This window comes from Euprymna scolopes, chromosome 37, assembly GCF_053919585.1.
Source record: "Euprymna scolopes isolate OS-2025 chromosome 37, ASM5391958v1, whole genome shotgun sequence".
In the NCBI taxonomy this organism is placed as follows: domain Eukaryota; kingdom Metazoa; phylum Mollusca; class Cephalopoda; order Sepiida; family Sepiolidae; genus Euprymna; species Euprymna scolopes.
This window is the reverse complement of record NC_136518.1, coordinates 84,856,775-84,874,330: the sequence shown is the minus strand read 5'-3', so window position 1 is coordinate 84,874,330 and position 17,556 is coordinate 84,856,775. Positions and strand designations below refer to the sequence as shown.

At 32.4% G+C, this 17,556-nt stretch overlaps 1 protein-coding gene across 23 annotated transcripts in view; it reads right to left on the bottom strand.

Moving 5' to 3' along the window:
• Positions 1-17,556, bottom strand: part of LOC145261268 (phosphatase and actin regulator 2-like) — an 858,751-nt gene that overhangs the window by 737,399 nt on the left and 103,796 nt on the right. For 13 of the 23 annotated variants that reach the window (XM_080119715.1, XM_080119712.1, XM_080119716.1 and 10 more), the window contains exon 2: positions 217-405. The exons of the other annotated variants lie outside the window; for them this stretch is intronic. In XM_080119715.1, coding sequence (XP_079975841.1) covers positions 217-405 — 189 coding nt within the window. The remainder of the gene's footprint in view (positions 1-216; positions 406-17,556) is intronic. 23 annotated transcript variants of the gene reach the window in all.

The window sequence follows — 17,556 nt, the reverse complement described above, 5'->3', positions numbered from 1 at the left end:
AAAAAATGTTATGGCTGATAAGATATTTTTTGTTAAATATTGCCATTGGTTAAAAATCCAAGTAAAAGAAACAACAAAGAATTCAGCCATTACAATAATTATATATAGATAGATAGGTAGGTAGAGAGACAGAGCACTGACGGACATTAAAGCATTTTGGGGAGGTGTATGTGTGTGCAATGAGGGCAAAAGATAAAGAGAGAGGCTGCAGTTCACCTGCTACAGAAGAGGAGGTTTTAGTCCTTCGGACAGGAAGGACAGTGGCCACCAAGTGTCCATACGAGGCTTGTTCTAAGAGCTCGGGAGGAGGCGGAGGAGGTGGTGGTGGAGGAGGAGGAATGTTTATGTAAGACCGCACAGTTCTTCTGTCAATGTTGGGGCTCCATCTTCTTTTTGAGTATAGCACTGTACAAGAGAAAAAGAGAGTCCATCTCCATTCGACGACAGTTGCGTATCGGTCAAGCGTTTTTTGTTTTTTTTTTTGCTTAGTCCCTTTTTAATATATGAAAATCGTTTTTCACAAAATAATTGATCGATAGAGAAAAGACAAAAAAAAAATACAAATTGAAAATTCGCATTCATTTTGATTTTTGTTTTAAATATTTAATATAAGAAATAGTAACTTCCTTTATTTATAGTCATCAATGTCTTGATTTGGTTGCCATTGCATAACATTTCAGCCATTGTCCCTTCAGGAAACTGGTGCACCAAGTCTCAGCTTCCTTTAGGAACCAGCCATCGACCAAGTCTCGGCTTCCTTTAGGAACCAGCCATCGACCAAGTCTCGGCTTCCTTTAGGAACCAGCCATCGACCAAGTCTCGGCTTCCTTTAGGAACCAGCCATCGACCAAGTTTCGGCTTCCTTTAGGAACCAGCCATCGATCAAGTCTCGGCTTCCTTTAGGAACCAGCCATCGACCAAGTTTCGGCTTCCTTTAGGAACCAGCCATAGATCAAGTTTCAGCTTCCTTCAGGAATCTTACTGCATACTATGTTAAATCCTTTAGTGTTCACATTTCATGAACAATGTTTATGACAAAGAGGAAAGAATTGCTGTTTTCTTGATTAGCAACTTTGAATATGTAGCATGCAAGGATTTAATTCTCTCATCGAATTCAGTTGAATGATGAAGAATACCGCCTTGTGTTTTCTTATCCTTGAGTGGTTTTGGCCTTGATGGATGGTGACTCAGTGTGTGAGATGAGGAGAGGCAGTATAAACAATTTTTTTTTTTAATTAAATACGCCTTTTCAGATATTTCTAAAATGTGGAGATTTAAGCTAATATACATGCAATTGTGCACCCCTTATGAATTTAATTCCCTAGAAACTTCCACTTCTAGAGGAAGATGGCTTAATTTGACTAGGATAAATGCAGCACCAGGTACAAATTAAAATGTTACATAAAATTTTTAACGTTTAACAAGATGTGCACAAGCGTCCTATGTGTGTGTCAGAGCATCTTGTAGACATAGCTATAGGAACAAGAACAGTCGGTCGATTAAATAAAGGGCATAGCTTAACATTCTTAGCATAGAGCAAAACTCAGATACAGCTGAAACACTGTGTCAATGTGTGGCAACAAACATGGCTCGACTATAAATAGTGGAATGTTAAGTTTTACAACCGATTTCAGATATATTTCACAAAATGATGAGTTTGTTCTTAAATATATGTTACATACATAAATCATCTGAAAAAAATGTGTTTATAACGTGCGGATCAAATAACAAAACTTAAAAAATATGAAATGTGAAGATCATTTCACCTGTAAAAACTGAAATTTAAGAAAAGAAAAAACATTTTCATAGAAAATCATCAAATAAAGATTTTTTTTTTTTTTGCTTATTTTTTTTTTTTTTAAACAAAATATCACTTTACATGTCTAACACGTTTCACTTTATTGTCTACATGAAGTAACTATGAAAAAAAAAATGTATACTAAATTTTTTTTTATTGAACAACATAAATCAGACCAATTCACAGAAGGACCTAAGTTTAATTTTTAGACAGACAAGCTAAATATTCAATATTAAATGCAGCTATAATAATTCTCAAAATAAATCATTTTATTATAATTTATTGACAAGGCAATTTTATTATAATTTATCGACAAGGCAATTTTATTATAATTTATCGACAAGGCAATTTTATTATAATTTATAGACAAAGTAATTTTATAATAATTTTAGACAAAGTAATTTTATAATAATTTTAGACAAAGTAATTTTATAATAATTTTAGACAAACGAATTTATAATAATTTTTAGACAAAGTAATTTTATAATTTATTAACAAAGTAATTTTATAATAATTTATTGACAAAGTAAAATCTCCGATTTAAACTGCATGGGTTTTTGGCCTACGATATAGTTTTTTTTCTTTTTTAACAATTAAGAATGATGTCCTGTTTTGTTTAGGATATGAATTTGAAAGTGATTTAAATCTTGAAATTCCTGTATCTTCTGGGTTTTTTTTTTTTTTTTTTTTTTTTTTTTTTTAATCATTACATTCTTTTTCTATCATGATTTTGTAATTCTTAAAAAGAAAAAGAAAAAGTAAATTTGAAAAAATTACACAATGAAAAATATTAAGTCAAACAAGAATATTAATATGGATGCTACACAAAAAAATGAGTTCAAACTTAAAATTATATGACTTTGAGAATTACATCTATGATGACTCATTTTGTTTGAAAAAAAAAAAAAGTACAAATAATAAAATGGAATAAAAATACTGTCAAAACACATGCACTAAATCAAAGGGATGCAATCCATCAAAACTAGACGCAGCAGTAGTAGTAATAGTAGTAGTAATATGTCTATCTTTGTTTATCTAAAACAAGCAGACGACAAGTGATTTTTTTTTTCCAATTTAATTACAAAATTTTAGCAAGTAAACTTATTAACGAAAATGTGTAAAAATGAATCTAACAACAAATATTTTACGATAAAATGAAACTATTATCTAAAATTCTTACATTTCATAGTTTTGGGAGGTTTCAATAAATTTAATTTTCAACCAAGAAGGCAACTGTGGAATATCCATGGGCTCTCACTAGGAAATATGAATTATGAATAGATGAATAAAAATGGAGTTTGGGCCATTTAGCATATTTATCAATTCAAACGATTTTCAGTTTTGAAACGCCTCAAAATAAACAGTGTTACTTACTTCAAAGACTTTGTTATATTAAATTCCTTTACTTAATCTGAAACCCCTGCTAATATTGTAACAGAACGCTAACATGCATATGGCAGCTGTATGCAAATGACCGAACCATGTGCGAGATGATGTCACAGCACAGTAAGGAAAAAGATAATTATGTGCGGAGACCAAGGATCACAGAGACGGAAAAGGTAGACATGTTACAAGGTAGCCAGAAAGCGATAGGAAAGTACCTGTAAATAAATGTTCATCTGTTAAAACCTGAAACACTGAGTTGAATTTCTTTCCTATCACTTAAGTTCTTTGCGATGGAGGCTACAACATGTTGGGTCCTTACATGTTAACACGTGTGTAATGTTGCAATATTACTTTCAAATACAAATTTTATTTTAATTATCAGGGTTTTTTATTGAGTGAAAAACAGTCGCATTTGTGAGTGATTTTTTTTTTCAAGTGGCGACTAGAAATAAAACTTTTGGTGACTGAAAGATTGTCGGTGAAAAATCAAAGTTCATTGCTGAGTGAAAAATATCTTTTCAACTTTTTTATTTAAATAAAACAAGCAAAGTGAAATTATTTAAACAATAATGGTTTAATAAAACAATAGATGCTTTTTTTTTTTTTTTTAGCAAAGGTTGCTTAAATACACCTGAAGAAATTCAAATGTTTATACCTTCAAATCTCGGCACATATTTAAAATTACATTTATTTTTAAAAAAAAGTCTCCATAACGTACGTACTCATCACAGAACGAAGATGTCATATTCCAAAAATCACATGGATTTGGCTAGTAACTTTTCTATTTGGCTAGTAAACGAAAATATTTAGTTGTCAATTTGTCCATAGAGCCCTGATTACATCTACTTTATTTTATGCAAAAAAAAAAAGTAAAAAAAAAGTTTTTTTAGTACAATCCACAGAGATTCAAAAAAGTAGTCTAAACTTCAACTATGTAACAAATAAATGTTACCAAAGGCAACATAAGTTACTCTTCTACCTAACTGGACAGACTTGTAGTGTTTTTACTTAATATAAAACGATTATTTGGCTCGAAAACAACTAATATCAACCCGTACATGAGCACAAGAAAAAAAATGGCCACAATGTATTTGCTGCGAGGCAATTTTTGTGCGCGTGGACGGGTTGACATTAGTTGTTTTTCGAGCAGAATAAACATTTTACGTTAAGTAAAAACACTAAAATTCTATCCAGCTAGGTAGATTAGTAGTTTATGTTGCCTTTGGTAATATTCGTTATATATTTTTTAACTTTTTATCACTTTTCCGAAACTCTGGATTCGGAAAGAAACCTTGATTTTCTTTTACATTTATTTAAACATTCATTTAATTTCTTTTCCATTTATTTTAATTTATTGTATTATAAAAAAAAAAAATTATTTTCAGTATAATTTCTGCAAAAATCAGTTTACGGATATTAGGTTTTGACCTACATTTTTTTTTTTTTTTTTTCAAATTAAGTAACACTGTTTACTTTCAAAGAGTTTTAAACCGGAACTCATTTAGATCAGTAAATACAAGGTTTTCAATAATAATAAAAAAAATTTTGTAAGACGGATATTTTTTTTTTTTTTTTTACTTTAACTGCAACTCAATACTCACCTATAAAATGGCAACTTTTACAGGTTTTTCGGGTCAGCTAAAAACGAATATCACATTCAAATTTGGAGCAAACAAGTAGTTTCTTGGATATTAAGAACTTTTTTCAAATGCATTACTTAATGAATTTCAGTAACCGTCGCCATTCTTAACGTGGGGATGGGGGGGTGTAATATGCATGCGCATCAGTACTCGTTCAGATAGAAGAGATTACATTGGATAATAAAGGTCTTAATATAAAAAAAAAAAACTACTTGTTTACCCCAAATTTAAATGCGATATTCATTTTCAGCATACCCGAAAACCTTTAATGGTCAATTTAACGGTGAATATTTAGTCACAGTTAAAGTAAAAACAAATACCAAAAAAAGCAAAATAAATTTAAAAAAAAAAAAAAAAAAAAAACGAAAAGAAATTTAGAATCCTTCTATAAATATTTCAATAACGCACCAGTGAACATTAAAAGTTGGACGAGGTACCTTAATTGTTTTTGTTTTTTTGTTTTGTTTGTCAACAATTGAATGACTCATTTTAAAGAAAAAAGAAAATTGTTCAAACCCCTTTGCACCATTTTTTTTTAAAGACTATTTCCAGAATGATGAATGTTTCCGGTTTGTATAAAACTACAAAGCGAGATTTATTGAAGAATCATCGTAAATGCAATTGCTTTTCATTAAAAATATTTTTTGAAAATAAAAGCAAAGATAGAAATTGAACAACGTACGACATTTTTAAGTTGTCAAACATGAGCTTACGAAAACACACACACACACACACACACACACACACACACACACACACACACACGAATAAAAAAAAAATAGAAAAAAAAAATGGAACAAGTAACTTAAGCGTATTTTTTTGGATTCTTCAGACCACTGTTCTCATCTTGAGTCATTTTTCACAACGTTTCCGTCGATGTAGCCTCCGACTTCTTCAGGTGTATCTTATCGAACTCTGGAATGTTTCTATCGAACTGTGGAATTTGGACGGAGTTTCGAACAGAGCCCTTTATTTACTTTCCAAGGGTAGCATACTCTCATCCCGTCAGCCATGATTGGATGAGGTTCCTAAGTTGATTTGCAATTGTATTTTTCCGTCACCCATACTGAGAATTGAACCTTCAACTACTTTTACAATTGATTTTATTACTACTCTAACCACTGCGCCACAAGTTTGGCAGAAACATTTCTGAGATCGACAAAATACATCTGAAGAAGGTTGGAGGTTACATCAACCAAAACGTTGTGAAAATGAGACTCAAGATAAAAACAGTAGTGCAAAGAATCCAAATATTATGAATAAACAACTAAGCCTCATCTCAAAAATCCAGAAAAGTAATTTAAGATGCATCTATTCAAACTATGCTTTTAGCAACAAAAACAGCATTACAGAGAAGAGAGAAAAACAAAAAAAATGAAAAACAAATAATTTTGTTACAATTATTTTAAAAATAACTTTACTTGGGAGTCTTTATTTTCTTTTTATTTCACCCCAACCTCCCTATTTTAAATTTTTTTTTTTTTTTTTAAGTCTTAAATTTATAAAAAACTAGAAAACCCATCCCTGGACAAGTAAAATTAATTACCCAAACAAAACAGTCTTGTACTATCTTTGTCTCCTTACGAGCATTAAAATAAAATAAAGAGAAAATGATATTAAGCCTTATGTGTAGAATACTTATGCTTATTGTAGAAAATGTCTAAAATTTTGGATTTTAAGCTTAAGTGTCTTAAATTGAAATTCAAAAAATCTCTCTTAACTGTTATCTAAAAATACTATGGATCAAATTGAATACACATCTGAAATATTTAAATTTTAAAAGAAATTTTTTCCATATGCCCCAAAGAATTCTAAAATACTAAAAAGAAACTAAATTTGGAGGAATAAGTATTAATATCTATTCACTAATTAAAATTTTACAAAAATTTGAGACGTCTGAATCTTTGTGTAAACAAATCGAGCGGAGGTATTTCAGACGATATCAAAACATCGTTAAACTCACTACTCGTTCAAGCAGCCGCCAATAGCGTAATGGTTAGGAGCCTTGACTGCCGTACAAACGGTCGGGTTTCAATCCTGGCTTGAGGTAGTTTCCTGTCTAGCCGCACTGATGAGCTGTGAAACAGCGAAACAGTACTGTATGTGGATGATATATATATATATATATATATATATATATATTAAGTAATGTGATTTATAATTTAAAAATTTTTAAAAAAATTTTTAAATTTAAAAATCAAATTTTAATTAAATTAAAAATCAGCGTCGCCATTTTAAAATTCATCATTCAATAAAATAAAAAGCTATAGCAAACATCTAAATGACTACTTTAAACACAGTTCCTGATTTCAAAAAAAGAAAAACTAAAAGGTAACTATCTCTATATATTTTTAAATCAAATTATGTAAATTCAAAAAATATATATTTTTTCTACTCATTTCTATCTCTAACCTATACTAATTTTCTTATAAATTTTAAATCCAAACCTTTTATTTCAATTTTTCAGATTCATCTGCCTTACTTTTAATGCTAGGTTTATTTTTGGTGTCTGTTAAATTCAATAGAAATCCTCCTAAATTTGCTGATGAGGAGACCGTGCTTACCAAAAAAACTATGTATAATTGTTCTACGTGACTTCATGTATACCACAAATAAAAAGCACGGATTTCCGAAACGATCGTACAGATAATTGACTTTGTTGTTGTTCCTTCTTGTGAAACTGATTTTTAATTTAATTAAAATTTGATTTTTAAATTTAAAAAATTTTTTTTTTAATTTTTAAATTATAAATCACATTACTTAATATTGAATTAGCTCTAGGACATTTAACTATCGAGCTTATTATATATCTAAATTACAACGAGCATTTCCTATATTTTAATTAAACTAGTAATTTCACTATTACATTAAAATACACTTAGCTCTTTAGACTATTATTCTAATCTCATTTAAATTATATATATATATATATATATATATATATAAAATCACTGGATTATTTATCTTCCACCAGACTATCCATTCACGTGTAATCACCTTTTTTTTTTCACCATATTCCCTCTGCTTCACTGTTTTTGTTTTCAAGTAAGATCTTTGTCTTACTTGTTGTTTCATCAAATACTTTTGCATGCAAAATCTGATCCCGCATTTTGCTAATTTCTACCCTCTGATGAGAAGGAAAGTATTTCTTTGAAACTCCACGGATTAAGGACTATCCACTTATCAAGTGTTTCCTTTTCAGATTAAATATGTTTTTAACTCATTTCACAGTGTTTTTTAACATGTTTTATTAAGTGTTTGCTCGTGTATATATATATATATATATATATATATATATACATACACACACACACTGGTTTCTTCTGGTGGAGTATCCAGCTTTGTGTTGAGGTAACATCACTTAGAGAACATGCACTATTCCTCATAACAGCTAGTGTAGGTTAGCCATACCGAAGAAATCTTATTTCGGCTGCGAATACAAAATGTGATTTTGAATATTTAGTCAGGGTTTACTTATAGGGAAAATTATCCTCATGCCAGGTTGTCCTGACAAACCCCTGTACAGAGAGACCTTAGACACTTAAGACAACCTCTTGTTTCCTAGCAACTGTGTTCCAAAATTCATAATGATCGGTTAATTACTTATGCCTAAGTATATCCTGTATCTCTACAAGGCCACCATTCACCCATGTATGGAGTATTGTTGCCACATTTGGGCTGGTACATCTGCTACTAGTTTCTTACTTCTAGACAGGGTTCAAAAGAGAGTCGCCAAGCTAATAGGTCCCGAACTGTCAGCTAGGCTACGTTGCCTCTCTCTGCCTGTTTTATACGTATTTTAATGGTAAGTGCTCTGACAAACTACAAGCCCTTGTACCTCCTCGACGTAAATACCCCCGTCAAACAGCAAAATCTCACCCCTACACAGAAATCCCCAGATGTAAGAAAGCCTTCTACTCTATAGTTTCTTCCCTAAGACTGCTAGACTTTGGAATTCCCTTCTGGGTTCCCGTTTCTTTGACTGTACTGACATGCAGAAGTTAAAGTGTAATGTAAGCAGACATCTTGTTGCTCAACTCCCTACATAGTACTCTTGCAAATTTACATCCCAGATAGTTGCCCCCTACATCAAAGTGTCACTATGCCTTGTTTGAGGTGAAAATGCAATAAAATAAAAAAATAAATAAATAATTAGTTAAGAAATAAATCTTGTAGATATAAATATATAACCATATACACATAATTAATAGAATAGAGACATAAAGATTATAGTCTGCGACTTGAATGAATGGCAGCTAACCTGTAACTTCACGAAAGCAAACATATTTGGCAACAGTTCATCACTTGTGAGCAGTTTGTTATCCGAAAAGAAAATGAGTGGGAAGTTTCCACTCCAGTGCTTAAAATGATGCTGAGTTCTACTGGCAAAGATGAGGAGGCGTGCAATCGTTCTCAATATTGGAACAAGAGAATCCCGCAGGAGGTTTATTTTTATTTATTTATTTTTTTTTCTTTGTTGTTGTTTTTTTTTTTTTTTTTTTTTACTTATCAAAATCAACGAGGCATTCGATGCCAAGAAAGAGAAAATAACCGGAGATAAATACTCGTATGAAACCCGGATACGCAATTAGATTTCTTTTTCACTAATTTTAAATTAAGTTGATTTACATTTCAAGGGGAAAAGAAACATTTTCAGCCCAATTTTATAAATTTAGCACATTTTTCTGTTTTATACATTTCATCCATGAAAAAAAAGAAAAAAAAATTTTTGCTGAATTCAAAGAAACAGATGCAGAACTTGTGCACTAGTGCGAAGGTACAACTATTTTGGTTTTCATTTAGGACATTTACAGAGTGCATAGCAGGGGCAGACAAATGCAATTTTAGAATCGAATCGAAAATCTCATAACAATGAGTTTTTTTGTTTCTTAAAATCGATTTAAATAAATTATAACACAAGATACAGTTTTTTTAACACAAATTAGAGATTCAAAAAATCTTTTGTAATGAAGCTAAAATTCTGAAATTTTCGAATGAGTTTTTTTTTTGAGAAAATTTTTGTAACACATTTATGAAATTAAAATAAATATATGAAACTTATAAACACAAAATAAAGTTTTCTGCCCCTGATGTACACTTGTTTGCCCCTGCTATGCACTCTCCAAATGTCCCAATTGAAAACCAAAAAAGTTGTGCCTTCACACTAATGCACAAGTGCTACAAATGCCTGTCCACTTGAACAATAACAGTACCGACTCTAAATAGTGTACAGAGTACCGACTCTAAATAGTGTACAGAGTACCGACTCTAAATAGTGTACAGAGTACCAAATCATCTACACAATAAAACAGGGCAAATGTAAATAACTAATTAAGTAATTGAACAAAGAAAATACATATTTACAAGTTTATGTTACTGGAATACGTACTCTTCTGCATGCTCCACACATCTTCGTTTACACCTCTGAATGACCGGAGGTCATACGATACGAGACACATCACAATTCACTCTCTGTTCCACTGGCCTGCTTCCTGACTGACTACAATATGCTAGCCTTCAAGTCCAATGTAAACAAGTTCTTGTTGAGCCGTCCCCTTAAATAATCTAAATTCTACCTAATCTACACCATTTACACTACAAACTTGCATTCATTAACCCTTATCCTCGAATGGCCTTCATGCTTTGATAAGTGGTGACTTCCTTAAAAAAATAAATAAAAAAATAAAAATAATATATATATATATATATATATATATATATGATTCTCAATCTGTTCCCGCTTTCTCTTTTAATTATTTACATCATTCCATTTCTTCCATCATGTCTCTTATGTTATTTTCCCTCCCACCATCTCGAACATTCACGTACAGATGAAGTGCATAGGAAGACAAGATAAGGATACAAAAGTTTCACTAATATATAGAAATTATTACTTGTGGAAGAAATGTTCTTCGATTAGAGTTAGACATTTTAAAATTTCAGTAGTTAAAATTGGAGTTGAGTATTTAGGCTTACTTGCTGTTCGAAGACATTGGACAGTAGAAGTACAGGAAGAATTGACCATAATTCTATGTCTTTGGAAGGCTTAACCTCATCCAAAAATTAAGTAGCCAAATTCAAAATTAAGTGGCGTGTTGTTTGAAAGAATGACAAATGTGATTGCATGTGATGCTTCAAACTGGGAGTAGGGGTGTTTCTCAGCATCAAAGCCAACAGACCATTGCTGAGATGGCTTTTTTTCCTACTGGTCTTGGAATGGCTTTGCTCCTATGTAGTTCTAAGAGGTTCGCTCTCCTAGGCTTTGCCTTCTCCTATTGAGAAGGGGGTTAGTTTACTGCCCCTACCAGAAAACGCTGATGGGACTGCCCAAGTATTTTTTCTTTTGCAAGCCAGAGTGCTTTTTATTCATACCATCCTAACATTAGCGTGCGGGGGTGGGGGAGATGAATATTGACTGAAACGTGGTTGCAGTTGTTGACATGGAGAGAGTCAAATCCTATAGTTTCGATCATTTTCTGAATTGATGGAGACATGAATATTTTCAAAGTCACTTCTGGAAGCAACAACCTTGACATTGTCCGTAAAAAGAAAAACCTACTTAGAGATGCCTTCTGGCAGGTTACTGGCAAACATCAGAAGCAACAAGAGATCCAATACCAAGCTTTCAGAAACATCAGACAGAGAGCTGCTAACTTACACTAGAAAGGTACGGCCAGCAAGGAAGTCTCTGATCCATCTCACCATTTGCGGTTGAAAGCCATAAGCCTAGAGTTTCTAGAACAGAGATATATGATCCACGGAGTCAAAGGACTTGGCAAAGTCAAGAAAGACAATGTTTGCTATATCGCCATCACTCAGGTGACTTTATCCACAAAGTCATCTACCCAGCTGGAAGAAACGTGTCACAGTGGCGAACTCAAAACCTGGATCAGGATGGTGAAGCAGGATTGCTGAACAGATTCGGGACCCTCACCGCTACAGGGTCTGTTACTGGAACCGCAAATGGCTTGTACTCATAACGGAAGCAGCTTTGAATCACCATGCATAGTCAGCCAGTATTCAAAACATGGTGAATTTGTTGTACAAAAACAGATCAACTGAATGCTGCAGCCATGACAACCATCATGCATGGATTTAGTGATCCGCTCATCCATAATCTGTAGATTGTAGCGAAGAGATCCTGCTTAACCAAAGATATTTTATAATTGAAAAGTTGATGCTATGATCAGAAGATTGGTCTACATGGCCGACACATATATAAAAAAATAAAAATAAAAAAATCATTAATTATTAGAGTTCATACAGATTTCCAATCTCCATTTTCAAGGCCTTCTCCAGACAGAATTCAAGTTTTAAAAACAAAATTTGATATATAAAGAACTAGCCTGTGTGTCCGGCATTGCCTGGGTGTTTGAAGGTATGTGTTGAGCAAAAAAAAATGGTAGTAGACAGTAGTGTTGGGACGATTAATCGGAATCGGGAAAATCAGAGTTTTTTGGGGTATCAGAACCGGTATCAGAAAAATTTAAGCCAATTTTCCGATGCCAATACCAATTTCATTTAATTATCGTTTTTTATTTGATTTTGGTTTAAAAACAGATCTTCCACTGCTTGTAGTAATAATAAATTAAAATTTATTGATTTGAACATCGAGTAAGACTAAAATCTCTAGATCACCCCCTCACGCGTGTGTTTTTACATTTAAGAAAATATATGCACATTTATGATGCATTTTTACAGTAATCGGGACAAAACAAAACTTTTATAGTAAAATATTTAGAGATTTATAAAGAATCGGAATCAGTAATTGTATCGGAATTGGGAATTTAGTACGGAATCGGTAATTGTATCGGAATCAGGAAATATATTGGAATCGTCCCATCACTAGTAGACGGGCAGGCTTAAACTCATATTGCAAAGGAGGAAAAGAACGTGAAAAAAAAAACGTGACGTCTTTGTTGTTGCACCCATCGCCAAATCAGAAGTGGGTAATGTTTAAATTAAGGCTAGTCAATCGAAAAGAGGGGATGAAAATATCAGTGAAAAAAGCGACCCATCCTTGTAGAAAAGTGCCAAGTTGAGGGTGAAGGAATGAATGTTTTCGGCCAATTTTTCGATATTTGTCACCCGAAGGGTCGACCTTCAAAACGATATGGATCTCGTGAAAATCTGTCGTCTCTGTTGAAAGTTTTAGGCAGATATACAAACATACATTTAAACAGACAGGTGAGATTTATCTTATAGACTAGCGAGGGGTACCCGGCGTTTCCTGGGTGTTTGGAGGTGTGTGTGGAAACTCCGGGGCTGGGGGTAAAAAAAATGTTTTGGTAGGTAAGCATGAGGATCGAACCCGAACCCGAACCCGAGAGGCAAAGTTGTAAATTAAAGTGTGAAAAAAAAAAAAAAAAAAAAAAAAACGTGCGACATTAACCATTGCCCCACCGCGACATGCTAACGGAAACACGTTTGAATTTATTTAATTACTTGGATTTGGCAGGTGCCCGTTTTAATGAGTTAATGAGGTCAAGTTTGACTGCGGGATAGTATTTTCATTTACTGCGGGAGATGTTATAGGAAAAAGACTAACCCACATGCAGCGAGCGACAAATGTTGAATATTTATCTTCCCAAAGTCGAGCAAATTAAATAGACAGGCGAGCTTCGTTATTAACTCCGAGATATTATGATTTATATGTGATATAAAAGTTTTAAAAAGTTGTGAACCGACCGACCGCTTCTCTGAAAAAAGCCTTTTGTAGACATACAGAAAAAGCGAACACACATACAAACATACATACATTTTCGCTTTTATATTTATAGATTATATAATAGACCAATTTTAATAGTGTTTATTTTTATTTTGAATTTCACTTTGGTTACATCCGTAAAATATATGGATGATATAAAGGGGCGTAATCCCTGTATCAACAATACCGGGAATAATAACGATGCAATTTCAGAAGAATGTATTTATTTCGATCTTATAAACCCAGATTTTAGAAAAATCTTTGAAGAATTAGATGCCTAAAAAATAGTCTGTCGATCATATTTTGTTGTATGCAGGGTTGGTTGGTTGGTTGTTTTTTGTTTTACGGCATATCAACCCTTTTCAGGTTATTTAATGCCGAATCCAGTGATTTTTGAAGGAAAAATTTTTAATAGAATATATTTGTTATTTTTCAAGTCGGTTTCTATTTAACCCATAGTTGGGACCCTAATAGGTACTACCACTCCGGGTCAGAGTGGACCTGGGAGCAATGGCAATTAAAGGGTGGCTCCACACTCCCCAAAGCCTGCAAACTGGGGCCTAACCATCGGATATAGTTTAAGGTCATATCCAAGACCTGTATGCAGGGACAAAAAATTTTCACATCGCGTTTTGTAAGCTGAAAATTTCATAAACAGCCTTTCGTATCTAGAGGTTCCACTAATGAAGAAAACTGCCATCCAAAAATCATGTCAGCATAACCTAAAATCATTAGATAAACAGAAAAATATTTCCACCATGATCAATTGCTTAAAAACGATATTTATTGCGGTTTATGGTACTACTACAACACATACAAATGCTCAAGAGTGCGTGTTACCTGTGATTCGAATAAGGGAATGTCAACATTAGACAAGTATCAAATGTTAAAATCAATCAACCCAATTTTGATTGAACAAAGATTAAAACAAATCCTAATCTTATTAAGACGGATTAACTGCCACTGGTAATCTGGTTTGTGCTATAAATAATTACATTCGATACTAAGTTGATCAACCTTCTTTATAAAAAAAAAAAATGTGAAAATCAGATTTTGATTCTTTGAGTGATCATTATCTAATGAAGTTTTGAAGCAGAATCCATGCTACATGCCAGGTAGGCTAAATTAGGGGCTCAAGTTGATTTAAATAAAAAGTGCTGACTCTTGCAAAAAGATGGCCGACTTAAACTTCTTACCTCAAGATAGGCAGAAAAGAAAAAGCCAATTTATTTTATATATATATATATATATAACTACTTCATTTACTCACATAAAATTAATATACAAAAGTATAAATTTATGCGCAAACTTTAAGTATTTACTTAAAAAGTGCTCAATACATAGGTAGAGCTAGTTAGTAATTTATAATATATATATGGTGATTAAGCTACACTGAATATTCCACGTTTCATCCACTCTAGGATTCTTCAGGCTTATGCGCATAAGCCTGAAGAATCCTAGAGTGGATGAAACATGGAATATTCAGTGTAGCTTAATCACCATATATATTTTATATATGTATATATATATACCGGGTGTCCAAAAAGTTCGTGTGCACTTTAAAAAATTTATAACTTTATTTATATTTGCGATAGAAATAATCTGTAAAAAATGTTATAAAGTTTCATGTATCTAGTTTTAAGTATAGTTATTGAATAATTTTTCACCACAAAATTCGTAACAATTTTTAGATAAGTAAAAAATAAATAACAAATATTTTCTTTTGTTTTTCAGAATCAATTTGATCCCATGGCTTCAATTGAGGAAAAAATAAACTGTGTCCTTTGGTTGGCTGAATTGAAATCTACTATTGCTGTACAAAGAAAGTTTAGAATTGAATACAATAAAAAAAGCGCCTCATAGGAACACCATTGTTAAATGGATGAAAAAATTTAAAGAGACAGGCTCTGTCCATGATAAACCACGATCTGAAAGACCATGTGTCAGTGACGAAAGTGTTGCTTCCATAGAAGAATCCTTTACTGCAAATCTAAGAAAGTCTGTAAGACAGGCATCGTTGGAGCTCGGGCTGCCAAAGTCTACTGTGCATAAGATTCTGCGGGCAAAACTTCATATGAAAGCTTACAAAATTCAATTACATCAATAGTTGTTAGAAGAGGATTATTATGCACGGCTAACTTTCTGTCACCAGTTCAATGAAAAACTTTGCAATGATGATGAATTTGTGAGTAATTTACTGTTTTCTGATGAAGCAACATTTCACATTAGTGGCAAGGTCAACAGGCATAATTGCCGAATTTGGGAAACTGAAAACCCAAATGAAACTGTTGAACATGAAAGGGACTCTCTTAAAGTTAATGTGTGGTGTGCTTTCGAATCATAGGGCCATATTTTTTTTTAAGATCGTGTTATTAACAGTGACAGCTACTTAGATATGTTGCAGAATTACTTTATTCCGCAACTTGAACAATTAAACTTGAAAGATGATACAGTGTTTCAACAAGATGGAGCTCCTTGTTACTTTGCTCGGCGTGTTAGACAGTTTCTAAATCAGGAATTTCCTAACAGATGGATCGGAAGGGGTGGACCAATTCATTGGCCTCCACATTCGCCAGATTTGACTCCATTAGATTTTTTTATGGGAACATGTGAAAACAATTGTGTATGCAACTAAACCTAGTTCATTGGAAGATTTGAAAGCTAGAATAACTAATGTGATTTCAGGCATTACTATAAATCATTTGACGAATGTTTTTCGTGAACTGCAAAATCGTATTACCCTTTGTATTGCTAATGATGGAGGGCATGTGGAAAGTGAAACAAAATTTCAATAAAAGCTTAAAAAATATAGATTTACTTCTTTCCATTTTACAGATTATTTCTATTGCAAATACAAATAAAGTTATAAATTTTTTAAAGTGCACACGGATTTAATGGAAACCCTGTATATATAGGGGATTAGAACAAGAGTCTAAAGAGCAGAGTATATTTTAATGTATTAGTAAATTCATTAATTAATACAATTAAAATAAAAAAAACAATGCTCATTTGTTCTTCTTTATGAAACAGATTTTTAATTTTAATTATAAATCAATCATCTTACTCAATATATAGATATATACAGGGTGACCCCCCCCCCAAAAAAAAACCCAGAGGACATTCAATTGTTTTTCTGAGCATTTTACAGTCAACAGAGAAAAAAAAGGCCAAAGACCCTGATGTTTTGAATATAATAAACTAGTTATGACGAAAGTTTCATTTCATTCGGACAAAACACTAAGAAACGGGGCCTAATTAGAGTTTATTTTGGGTCACTCTGTATATATATATATATATATATATATATATATATATATATATATAAACAGTTCCCATATAATACCAAATTTGTCAACTCGCCTGCAACTCCCTGACACAGAAATGGGAAGTCAAAAAAAAAAAAAAAAAAAAAAAAAAAAAAAAAAAAAAAATGACATTGTTATAACTTTCCTATTTAGATAGACAATGGAATCTCCAGATAAGTATATGATAGAAAGCTTATTTCAAAAGTAATGCCTCCTATTTTTTTTATTATTATTCTGCTCGAATAGATCATAGGGATTGCAAATTGCATTGTTATGATAACTGAAATTTCATCTCTTTATTGCAGATATTGATAGTGTGAGATTAAAAAAGCAACCCCCATCATAGACGTGCATCAGAAGCATTTGTTTTTTTGCCTTTTTTTTTTTTCATTTTGCCCATGATTCTCCAGATGAATCACATCTCGACTGCTTCTAGTTGCTATTCTGTGTCCTTCGTTAGGGTTTAGCATTCACATCTGTATAGAAGAAGGGACTATACGTTGGCTTTCATAAAATGTATCTGTGTCTTGGGGCTTATCTTACTGGTAAAAAAGCATTTCACGCTGTTAAAAGTTGTCTTAGACTGCCCAATTCACTTCTTGATTTCTGTGACACACTTGCCATCACAACCAAGGTATTTAAGAAGTGTTTACTTGTCTGATTCTGCCTCCATTACAGGCGATGTTGCATTGTGGTACAACAGCTTTCTTCAAGATCACT